We start from the raw sequence: 12,460 nt of genomic DNA, 5'->3' as shown, positions 1-12,460 counted from the left end.
AACATAAACAGAACTAACTTATTTGCTAGCAGGATTGTTAGTTAAAATGAAAATGTTTTGGTTGAAATTTCTTGTTCCTTCCATTCAGTACAGAATTTGATAAGGAATCAATATCTAAGAGGCTTTACTTAAATTCCTGATTAAAACACTTGCAGCCAAAGCAGATGTGAAGTCATCAAAATCTTAGACAGGTCTAGATATTTCAAATTACCCTAAGATGCTGGCACCACAATCCTAAATAATTATTGGGCAGGATGGGAATACAATCCTGAAAATACATGGGACACAAGCATTATTTATTGTGCCAATGTCAAATAAACACAACAGAACTGGAGTAACTCTAAAAGCCAAGTTACTTGAAGGAATTATCAAGGTTACATCAGTGCATATTCTCTAGCTATTGAAAAAGACAGAAAAATAAATGGCTCAAGTATTCTCATGTAAAAATCTTCTACAGGTGGTGTAGCAGAACCAATACAAAGTCCTTCCCTTAAATACAACTGCCAGGTCAGTAAATGAACACTTCAATAAAAGCAAACACTCAAAAAGTTAGGATTTACAGTGTAGAGAAGACACCCCTGAATATGTATGAAAAGCAAACCCCTGGAGAATCATAGATCACAGTCATGTGGTTTTGGCTGATCATTCATACAGACTGCAATCAATTACAGAAATACTCAAATCCTTATGAGACTTTTTTGGTGTTTGCCAGACTGGAAAGAGTCTCTGACAAGCACCAGAAAAACATAATCTTGATAACAACGTGCCTTTTGAAGATCCTTCTAGTAGTTCCTATTATTTTGGCATCTCTAGAGGGCACAATTCTAGGTACTTCATAATAAGCTCAAATTGTTCTCTCACGATTAGTATTCCAAATATTTTTTAGAAGGACACAGAAGAAACACAGAGCTATAACTCAGGAAAAAAACCCAGCAAATGAACAGAGTCATGTTGCCTTTAACTGCACCATTCCCTAGATGGATAAATCTGTGGAAAGTAAACTCAAAGAATTACAACACAGCAAATAAACTTCGGGTTTTGCAGGTATTTTAATATCCTAAAATTTTTCTACCCCATAGTATATTTGACATCTTAGCAAATAGCAAAGTAACATTACAAATGATTTTATGTTAAACACATGTATGGCAAAACTTTAAGTTTTTTAGGGTTATTTTGAACAATTTGATGAGCCACTTCCAGGCATCTTCCTACCCTTACAGCAGTCTATAGCTTCCTCACAAGGGGAGAAGGAGGGGCAGGCACCAATCTTCTCTCTGGTATCCAGTGACAGGATTCAAGAGAATGGCCTGAAGTTGTGTCAGGGGACACTGAGGCCACTCTGGAGAAGGTTCTTCACCCTAAGGGTGGCTGGGCACTGAACAGGCTCCCCAGGGAAGTGGTCACGGCAGCAGCCTGACAGAGCTCAGGAGGCTTTTGCACGACTCCCTCAGGCACGAGGTGTGACTCGTGAAGACGGTCCTCGATCATTTTTGTGGTTCCCTTCCAACCCAGGGTATTCTCTGGCTCAATTTCTGCAAACCCCTCCTGGAAACTTTTCACCACACCAGCCACAATGGTGAAAAGCTGTATTAGATGGTCTTGATCAAGATATATTAATGCAGACACCTCTGACCTCTACAGCCGCCTGCTTTAACGGAGAGCTCCGCGAATACCTGTTGACAGTACACCAAAACTAGGCTTCACGACTCTTCTGAAAGAAGTGCGGACAGGAAATTACACCGTAGTAATGAAAGGGCTTATTAATTCCTAGGTCCCTGTTTTTCCCTATCTCACTCTCACGAGACGTGCTTTTGATGTATTTTAACCTCTGCTTATCACATCCTCTCGCTTCCTTTTCCCGCAATGGCCTTTGCGTGCAAACCACTACTCTCTTTTACCTAGTTTTTGTATCCTTCTTGTCCTCAAAGTCTACGTCTTTTGGCTCTACAAAAGCTACAAAGCCGCAACCTCCCAGCACGGACAGAATACTTGTGTACGTGTGTGTGTGTGTGTGTATGTATGTATGTGTGTATGTATGTGTATGTGTGTGTGTGTGCCACTCGCCTGCTCGCGGCTCCCCATGGCGCCCGCCGCCGGCACCGTCCCGCCGCCGGAAGTGCCGCGCCGGAAGTCCCGGTCAGGGACGAGCCGCAACCTCCCGCTCTGCTGCCGGTGCCGCCGCCAATGCTGTCCCCCGGGGGCCGCCCGCCGCCGCCGTTCCGAGCAGCCTCTGTGCCCCCGTCCCGCTGCCACCGCCGGCGGGGCTGGGGCGGCCTTCACAGGCTCACAGAAGGGACTGCCGGCTCAGCCTGGAACGGGCCGCAGTGGCTCCTCTGGTCCAACCTCCCTGCTCAGAGCACACAGCACAGGACTGTATCCCGACAGTTCCATCCCCACTGGGGAAGACTTCACAACTAACCTGGACAATCTGCTCCTGTGCCCGCTCACCCGCACAGTAATGAAATTGTTCCTCGTGTTCACAGAAACTTCCTGTGCATCGGTTTCTGCCCACTGCCCCTTGTCCTGTTGCTGGGCACCACTGAGAAGAGCCTGGATCCTTCCTGTGACACCTTTCCTTCAGATAGTCATGGACATCGATGAGGTCCCCACTGAGAAGAGCCTGGATCCTTCCTCTGACACCTTTCCTTCAGATAGTCATGGACATCGATGAGGTCCCCCGAAGGTGATCGCGCCCAGCTCCCACAGCCTCTCCTCGAAAGAGAGACACTCCAGTCCCATCTTCGCTTCCCTCCTCTGGACCCGCTCCAGGAGCTCCATGTGTCTCTTGTCCTGAGGAGCCCAGAACAGGACACAGCACTCCAGATGTGCCTCACCAGGGCTGAGCAGAGGGATAGGATCACCTCCGTTGATCTGCTAGCAATGCTCTTCCTAAGGCACCCCAAGATCCCACTGGCCTTCTTGGCTATCCAAACAGTGCCAATCCTCGGTATGCCAAGGTCTGCCACTGCCTGCAGGATGAGCTCAAGGGGGTCCACAGCAGGCAGGCAGGGCTGCCCACAGGCTCCTCAGTCCACTGGAGGGGTCAATGGCCCAGGGACCCCTGCCCTCCGAGGGGAGCCGCAGTGGGGATGAGGCCCCGCTCCCTGCCCAGCACCCCCTGCTAGGGTGTGCACATCACTGCCCAGGGTAGCACAAAGACCAGGGTGTTTTACTCCTTCTTCTGAAGAAAATTATAATTGTTTCAAATGGGTAACTGGACAGCCATCAATTTCTGTGAGACACCTAGAATGGCCAATAAATGATAATATTTGCTGCTCCTTCAAATCAGTTTTTATTCTGCCAGAATGTTTCCTTGCTCGTGCAGTTAGAACAGCCAACGGCAGTTTGGAATCCTTCCTTATCTGGGGTGCCGTCTTCTTTCCCAGTCTATTTTTTCACCACTTCAGAAGAAAAGGTGTGGTTACAATTCCTTGTTTCTGTGCTTATCAGTAGTATCTCAGGACCTCTCAAGTTTCTAAGGTATTCAGCTGTACTTAGAAAAGGCCAGCTGCACTTTTCAAGGACACTTTTGGTTCCCAGGATCACAGCTGCCAAGCTGGCAGGCTTTTTTTTCTGCTGGTGTTATCCAACAGGCACTTTCTCGTGTTCAGTCATTTCCCCTCTCTAGTCAGGTCGCTTTCTTGGCTGCTCATACCAAGTTCCCCACAGCCCTGGCTTGCCTTACTCACACCCTCACCAACCCAGCCTTGGCCTGGCCACATCATGGCCACGCTGGGTATGTCTATAAACCTGAATTGCCATTCACCTGAAAAACAAACAACCTTATAGTTCACTAGCACATCCTTCAGCATTAGCTAAAGGCAGCATAAGGATTTTCTATGTAATCAGCTCTACTGCTCACTACACCTCTAGCTTCAATACACAGTCTATTTAATTGTTTAACTGCAATTACATTGGAAGCTAATTGAAATATGGGAACACTAAACTTTTACTCAATAATTTTAATATTTTTATTATTAATACTTACTTGTAAGCATCTATTACTTATTTTTACTATGTAACTTCTAAAGACACTTGATCTGTTAGCAGAAGTGATGTTTATTTATCATTTATTTCCACAAATAATTATTGCAGATGTGAATGAATGAATGAATGAATGAGACCCTTTGAAAAGAGGATTTAATTAATTCATTGTTTTATTCAAAATAATATAAAAGTTGCTGTTTACATGGTGAGACAAAAATATATGCTAAAGTCAACTATATGAAAAAAGATGGTTTTGCTTTTTCAGAAAAACTTCTAAATGTGTCTCTTTATGTCTTGTCTTAACATAAAAATATACTTTCTGACTAACTCCACAGCAGCATTTGATCAAATTAATCATATATTTGCTGAATAACCTTGGTTAGACAACAATATAATTCAAAGAAATTTGTCCCTGAAGTACTTCTTTTAATTGTCATAAAGCTCCAATACCATCTGTAGGACATATACATGTCAAAATATCTTAATCCAGACAGAACATCATCTAAGGAAGAGAATAAAATTTCATTGTCTAATGTGCTTTACCAGATTTTTTTTCAGGGTATTTAATGATAAACTATTTCAGAGTTACTACCAGAAATATATGACAAATTCTGCTCTTTTTCTAACATGTTCAGGTAATCAGCTGCAGAAACCATATTAGCTTTAAGCCACTTAGCAGTACTTATTCCCTGCCTCCCTCCAAAATGCTTTCCTGTAACATTTTAGTCTAGAGACAAAGATATATAAATGTCTCTATTAATACCCTCCTAGACAAATCTAAAGGGAAATCAATCTATTTTATTTATAAAGTTTAGAAAATCATAGAATCTGGAATGGTCTGGGTTGGAAGGGACATTAAAGGTTATCTAGTTCCAATGTCCCTACAATAGGCAGGGACACCTTTCACTAGACCAGGTTGCTCAGAGCTCCATCCAGCCTAGCCTTGAACAATTCCAGGGACTGGGCATCCACAACTTCTCTGGGCAGCCTGTTCCAGTGCTTCACCATGCTCACAGTAAAGAATTTCTTACTCACATTCAATTTAAACCTCCAATCTTGCAGTTTAAAGCCATTCCTCCTTGTCCTGTCATTACATGCCCTTGTAAAAAATCTTCCTCCATCTTTATTGTAGGCTGCCTTCAGGTACTTCAAAGCTGCAATTAGGTCATTCTGAAGTCTTTTCAAGGGTGAACAATTCCAATTCTCTCAGCCTGTCCTCATAGAAAAGGTGCTCTGTCACTCTGATCATTTTTGTGGCCTCCTCTGGGCTCTTTCCAACAGGTCCATGTCCTCCCTGTGCTGGGAGCCCAGAGCTGGATGCAGGGTTCCAGGTGGGCTCTCAGCAGAGCAGAGCAGAGGGGCAGAATCCCCTCCCTCCCCTGCTGCCCACGCTGCTTTGGCTGCAGCCCAGGACACGTTTGGCTTTCTGGGCTGGGAGTGCCCATGGCTGGGTCATGTCCAGCCTCTCACCCACCAGCACCCCCAAGTCCTTCTCCCCAGGGCTGCTCTTCATCTCCCAGCCTGTGCTGATAGCAGGGGTGGCCCTGACCCAGGTGCAGGACCTCGTACTGGGTCTTGTTAAACTGCATGAAAATGAAGCTTTGTTGTTACTCTTCAAGGTTTGTGTTGTTTTTTGCCCCTGCTTTTTCATTTCTCCTATTTAATGACTGATGTCATAGATATATAAAAAAATCACTTACAACTAGATGTATAGCTGTGTAACTTTGTGTTGCCCTCTGTGAATTATTGCTTGGCCATATTGATTAGTTTGTTTCATGGTTGGCACGTCAAACTACCCCTCTGCAGGATCGTGATTTCAGGAGCACCAAACACCTGCAAACTTTGGTGGAAAAGCTAACGCAGCCCAGCCTGGTGCAGTCTGCAGGAGCTGTCCCAAGAAATCACACAGATATTTGCGCTGGATTTGATAAGCAATACTTCTGCCCACAAGAGCCTCTCCCGGGACTACGCTGCCACTGCAGAGTCACTTTGCACTTGGCAGCGTTGATCCCTGCGCGGAGCCTGCCATAGCTCCTCCCCCCAGGATCCCTCCGCGATTCCCGGCTCAGCGAGGGCGCGCCAGCGCGGTGGGCGGGGACCAGCGGGACAATGACAAGCGAAATCGCCAATCAGACGGGCCGGAACGGCCAGCTGCCGGCGTTGGCCCAATGAACGCCGGGGGGCGTGGCCGCGGAGGAAGGCGGGGCTGAGGGCCGGCGGGAGCGCCGCGGGAGCCGCCGCCATGGCTGACGAGATCAGCAAGGCGCAGGCGGCGCGTCCCGGCGGGGACACCATCTTCGGGAAGATTATCCGCAAGGAGATCCCCGCCAACATCATCTACGAGGACGAGCAGGTGCGGGCTGTGCAGGGGCCGGGGGCGCCGCGGAGGCGCTCGGGAGAGCGGCGAGGCGGGCGGTGCGCCCCCGCGCCTCCCTGCACCGTCCCTGGAGCTGCATCCGGCTCCTTGCCAAGGGTCGAGGGTTCTCGCAGCTGGTGTGGGAGGGTAGTCGTGAAACCTTTGCCACTTCCAGGCAGCCTTCCTGCGGCTTCCGAGCAGAGCACCCCAGCTGGCTGCTGGTGCAGGTCCCGATGTGCCTCTCCATAGCCTTACAGAGGTTATGCAGCTCTGCCTGCTGGGCTTTGGCGGTGAACCTCCGAGAGGGATTCTGGTGCATCACAGCATGTTCGGGCCGAAATTAAATAATTACCTTTAGATGAATTGCAATGGTTATTCCCAAAATGTAAACTAACTAGTACTTAGTATAAGATCTCCTGCACTCTTTTCCCCCGTCTTTCAGACTGAAATACAGGAGCTCTATTAAAAGGGACTTTTGCTTTTGAAATAAGGGATTATTCTCAGTGTACAATACACACTCCCTAAGGATGCAGTTTGTCAGATTTATGTGCTTAAAAATCATGCATAGCTTGAAACTGTTTCCTTAATAGATGGCAGAATTGTTGCAGTTGCCATATGCTCTGAAGAATATTGGAAATGTTGACTGATTTCTGAAAGTCATGCTTATATTACTGCTCTGTGTTTATGTGAAGGTTTGTGTTCTTTATTTACCCGAGTCAAACCTCTCTGAGTTTTTTCTTCAGCTGCGGTGGCTGCAGCAGAGTAAGCTGGGCACTGCTTGATTTAGGAATCAAGCCATTGACTTTGCTGAGCCCACTTTGACAGCTGTTTGTGTGGAGTATTTTCTGGAAGAGTCATTACCTACAGTGCATCACTTGATTTTTTACTTCAAAGTGCACAGAAATGTAGAATTTCTAGGTTTCAGTTGACTGGTGGGTGATCTTGAATTAATTTTGTTGGCTTTAAGGAGGTCTTTTTAGAGGTGGCTGAAAATGTTAAAAGGAGGAGGGTAAGGAAGGCCTTTAATCAATAATTGACCTTCAGAGAAAGGGAAATACTGAAAAGTACAAAGTCTCTGTAGAATTATGCCTTATCACTGTTTTTCCAGTTGAATCTAAACTTCCTGAAATGAAGTTTGGTTTCCCACGCACTCATGAATTTCTGTGACTGTGCTTTTCCCTTAATGCTACTTCTGCTTTCTGTACCATTGAAAACTATTTACTTCCAATCTTTTGCTCTTTAAATTCTTTGATGCGTTTTGGCCATTTGCACTCTTCCTCTATGAGACTACATATAATAAGAAAGCTGCTTACAAAATGGTCAGCTCTAAGTATGATTTATTTAATTGGGTGCAAATTAGTTTTATTCATCAATTATATACTTACCGCCCTTCCCTGTTTGGAAGAAATGAGCAGTTCATCAGAGATTCAAAACTGGGCATTATCTTGTTAAAGATACCTTAAAACCAGATAGATTTGATGTATAAAATATAAGTTGTGTAGAAGATTGATTCAAGTTGAGTTTGGGCTTTTCACCAACTTTACTTTTGACAAAAGCCACATTTCTTCTCATACTAAAAAACCAGTATAGTTGCAAAGAAGATTAACTTTATTGATTCACAAAGAAAAGTATCTAGGAAATAAGCATTTTGAAGAATCTAGGTGTGTGTTTTTAAGTATCCACTGTCTGTAACATAACCAATCACTGCCAGGTGTTATGCTGTTGAACGTGATGGGTAAGTCAGAGATATCCTTGGACTAATGGTTGCAGAGTGCTTCCTGTGCATCTGCACATTTGTTGAGGTTCCAGTTGCAAGTCCTAGTCCTCTGGTTGGCCATTTTGTACAAAGAGACACAGCTTCATTTTCTTTTGCCTATTGGCAGTTCCTAATTTGATATTTAGGTGATGCATGCAGTGTATGATTGGTTGTAATTTTGGTATTTAGTCAAGATTCAGCTAGTCATTACAGACAGATATTTGTATTTCAGAAGTGAAGCCTTTCTCTCAATTTGAGTATGTCTGAAGCAAAGCTGGTGTTAATGCATTGCTCTGAAATACTTGGTGCTGTTGAGAACAGAAGATTAGTACGGTCTCAATCACATAACTTCAGGATCTTTGGTATTGCCTTGCTGTCTTTGATGAAGGAAATATTCAGGCATAACTGGAAGATGATTAGCAGCTCTTTGCCATTTTATTAAACATGGTGTTAATTAAAAAAAATAAGTATAAATGTACTTTTTATAGGCATGCATGCCAACAGCTTTACTAGTTGTTATGCGTATGTTGCAATAGTAAATCTTGAACCTGATTGTATATTGCTTTGCTGAGAAGTCTGTAGCTTTTAAACAGTACTTTACAAAGCAGTGATTTTTTTTTTTCAGCAGATCTTGGTAAATAGTGTTTTGTGTTTAGAAATTAAAGGATTTAAAATAATATATAATTCAAGAAAATTTAACATCTCTGCGTATGTTTGGGATATCTGATAATCTGCTGAAGTATGTATTTAGTGGGGCATATTGATTTACTGAAACTCTTACCTTTCTCCAAAAGAAATTATATTTTATCTGTTTCCTGTTCCTCCAGTGCCTCGCGTTCCATGATATTTCACCCCAAGCTCCAACACATTTCTTAGTGATTCCTAAGAAGCCAATTGTCAGATTGTCTGAAGCAGATGATTCTGATGAATCTGTAAGTACTCTAAAGGTTTTCTGTACACCAAACTGTGCTTCTCATTATTTCATAATATCCCTTTTCCTCTTGATATTTCAAACAGGCAGAGTAGTTTTCTGATACTCTAATGCTTGTCCTCTAGCTTAAAAGATAATGGAGTTAAGGTTTTTCAGTAAAATTAGCAAAATATATCCATGTGTGTATTTTCCATGCAAAATGAATTGGAATTTGTTATCTTATAATCCTGATGCCTGTTTTCATTGTTTGCATGCAATAGTACTTACTCTAATATAGACTTGGGGGTTTTTAGCAGGTCAGAGGTGAAGAAAAAGAAGGTTAGCTGAGAGGTGCTGAATATTTCATTTTATAACTAAAAACATCAAGCTCAAAGATTTTATAAACTTTACATGGTAAGATAAAGTTTCTTTTTCACCAGAAGGATATATGTTGTCAGAAGAAGTAGTGGGGGCTTTAACCATGAAGTAAATTTAGCTTCTGTGACACTTTTGTAGTCTGTTACAGCCTGGCTTGAAAAAGATCAATAGTTCTATTTTCCCCATATATTAAGCATAGGCAGTCTTTATAGTTTTTCTTGGAAAGTGTCAGTTGCAGGCAGGCAACAATTTGAAGAGCAGTGGCTGAATTTCTGAAAATTAACTTACTGGCTTATTGGTTCTCTGCTCTCATTCCTTCCCTTCCCACCCTTTCCCCTTTTTTGTGTGTTTTCTGTTGGTTGTTTTTTTCTTTTTTTTGTTTTTTTCTTTCTCCTCCAGCTTCTCGGGCATTTAATGATTGTTGGCAAGAAGTGTGCTGCTAAGCTGGGCCTGACCAATGGATTCCGGATGGTTGTGAATGAAGGGCCTGAGGGTGGGCAGTCTGTCTATCACGTACATCTCCATGTTCTGGGTGGTCGCCAGTTGGGCTGGCCTCCTGGCTAAGATTTGTACACCACAGGAGTTAACTGCATGCGTACAAGTTACCACCAAATAGATTTAATATGTTGTCCATCAGTCTAGCCACTGTTAGTGTATTATTTTTTTTAATGTGTGTCTACACAGGGTAATAAGTGCTCTGAACAACATTCGCACAATAAAGATTAAGCATGTGGGAATCATCTCTGTCTGGTGTACCTTACTGATGGAAACACTTCTGAAGTTGAAATTATGTTCTCTGGAGTTTAAAGCACAAAACATGTTTCAGTCTGCTAACAAGTCTACTGTAGGTACTGATTTGCCAAGGCATTCAAAATCTAAAGGTGCAAACACTTATCAGACTTTCATGTCTTCTGGGAACAAATCTAAGCTTTTAGAACGTGGTATGTAAATATTTGTAAAGCCAGCATAGGCTGCTGCTGGAACTTCTAAAATGTGAAATTCCAAACACGCTGTTCAAGGGCTGTGTCAGTGCAGTATGTTGGGAACAGACATTCTAAGGCTCCATTTTTCCACTGAGAATTAAAACAATAGTCTTAACGGCAGCTGCTATAGCTCAGTAGCACATGGGTGATTTTGATCAAATTGAGGACTTGAAATTAAAATACTGAACTGTTTGAAGATATTCAAGGCCATTTCTTGGCATGTAAGCAGCATGATGTAGTATGCATATATATATCTTTTAGATTTCAGATTTCAGTGAGCAAATCTTTCAGTTAATAGTACTTTCTCTGTTGCTGCATACAGTTGTTCATGAATGCCAAGGGGAATGGAACACTGCTGTTTGACCAGCTGTGGGTTTTGCTGCCTGCCTGCACAGCCTCCCTGAGGAGCCCAGGTTGGGCTGAGCGGCAGGACAGTAATCGCAGTGACACTCTGGGATACATATTTGGTGCAAGCACTCCCAGGAATGTCACCCAGTGTAGGCTCCAGGCTCTTACATGAGTTTGGAGTGACTTCTATGATTTTATCTTTGTTTTGTGCCACTCCGAAAAGCCGAATTGCTATATAAAAATTCATTTTTTGCCACAACTTCCCAGTTCTCAAAGGCTCATAAGGAGCCACAGAAAGAAACCCCATCCAAACACCACCTCCATTCTCCAAATTGAGAATGCACTTGCAAAATTGTTGGAGGGGTGTCTTTTGGAATCAGCCATTTGTTCACTGGCAAATTCAAACATGTTGAAAAGGCCTTTTCTGGCCTTGAGTGTTTCAGACTGATGGTGTCAAACCTGATGTGCTGCCCAGAGTTTCCCAGACATTTCCCTTGGTTGAAACATCAACAAAACCACCCCATTGCCCAAGGCAATCAGTGAGAAGATGAGGCACAAGTGTAACACTTGATCAAACTGCAGGCCCCATTCCCCGTGGGAATCTGAAATGCAACATCTCCCTTTCCTGAAATGGAAGGACGACAACTCAAGTCCCATAAGAAACCCAAGTCCCAGAGTCCTCTTTTTGCACGTAGAACCAAGAGATGTCCGCTGTCTTGACACCTGCTCATGTCTGCGTGCTGACTTCTCTGCTTCTGGAGTCAGGACCTGCTCTCCTCTGAACTCGACAAGATCTCACGCATCCTGCTGACACCCACTTTCAACCCCTGTGAAAACACAAACACAACCCTTGTCCAAAGTTATTAATTTGAATGGTTTTTTCAATTTGATCTGTCCAGTGTCTGGGATTCTCCTCACGTTTCACTTGATGATCAGTGAAGTGGGCCCTACAAAAGAACTATTTGAAAATATTAAAATACACAAAATCTCCAGCCTCATTCCAGCCCTATTTCAGGCACTTCTTCACCTTTTTCTCCTTCCTTTTTGAAACAGAAAAGTTGAAAAATATAAAACATAATATAAAATAAGACAAAAGACCTCAATGATAAAATGCATAAAACTTATCAAAACCGACAATTCAAGAAGGTTCAAAAGAAAGAGATTCTAAATAACATATGTAAAATTGAACAGAGTACAATCAGTAGAAACATTGTGTCAGCACTTCAGAGGCTGCAAACAGATGAAACATTTGTTTCCAGTGAAAATCCTTGGCATCTTTTCCCGGGCAAGGATGTCAAGTTTGACCTCAAAGCTGCATCAGCTGCTACATCTGTAGGACCGAATCGGTAGGTCAAAATGACCTGCATATTATTCATTTTTGTACAGAAACCTCTGGATTTTGCTGGCAAACTCACCTGTCCAAGTTAAAATCAGGGCCTGGCCAGGACCCAAACTTTAAACTGGAGTGATATCCCCTAACATATTATCTAAAACAAAGCTTGTACCAACAATACATATATGATACTTAAAACATAACAACCTATCATAACATTTTTCACATAAAATAAACACTTGAAGTTCAAGATGATAAATAGATCAGATGACATAAGGATTCATTTTCCTTGAGGCTTCTTTGAGGGGAAAAGGATGTCAATTGGAAGAAATCATAAGATCAACAGTTGACAAAAGACTGTCAAAATGTTTCAGGCATCTCCCTCTGAGATCTTCTGAAAAACATTTGA

The 12,460-nt window shown here is 43.0% G+C and overlaps 2 protein-coding genes across 3 annotated transcripts in view; one reads left to right on the top strand and one right to left on the bottom strand.

Annotated features, from left to right (window-relative positions):
* Positions 1-2,116, bottom strand: part of LYRM7 (LYR motif containing 7) — a 31,766-nt gene extending 29,650 nt beyond the window's left edge. For both annotated transcript variants that reach the window (XM_054004364.1, XM_054004363.1), the window contains exon 1: positions 2,065-2,116. In XM_054004364.1, the coding sequence (XP_053860339.1) occupies positions 2,065-2,082 (18 nt within the window). In that variant the 5' untranslated portion in view covers positions 2,083-2,116. The remainder of the gene's footprint in view (positions 1-2,064) is intronic.
* Positions 2,117-6,176: 4,060 nt separating this feature from the next.
* On the top strand, positions 6,177-10,127 carry HINT1 (histidine triad nucleotide binding protein 1). Its single transcript, XM_054003688.1, has 3 exons — positions 6,177-6,340; positions 8,927-9,031; positions 9,787-10,127. Exons 1-3 carry the CDS (start codon positions 6,230-6,232, stop codon positions 9,949-9,951), a joined length of 381 nt encoding a protein of 126 aa, XP_053859663.1. The 5' UTR covers positions 6,177-6,229; the 3' UTR covers positions 9,952-10,127.
* The last annotated feature ends 2,333 nt before the right edge of the window (positions 10,128-12,460 follow it).

Source organism: Vidua macroura, chromosome Z (genome assembly GCF_024509145.1).
Source record: "Vidua macroura isolate BioBank_ID:100142 chromosome Z, ASM2450914v1, whole genome shotgun sequence".
Taxonomy (NCBI): domain Eukaryota; kingdom Metazoa; phylum Chordata; class Aves; order Passeriformes; family Viduidae; genus Vidua; species Vidua macroura.
This window is presented reverse-complemented; position numbering and strand designations above follow the sequence as displayed.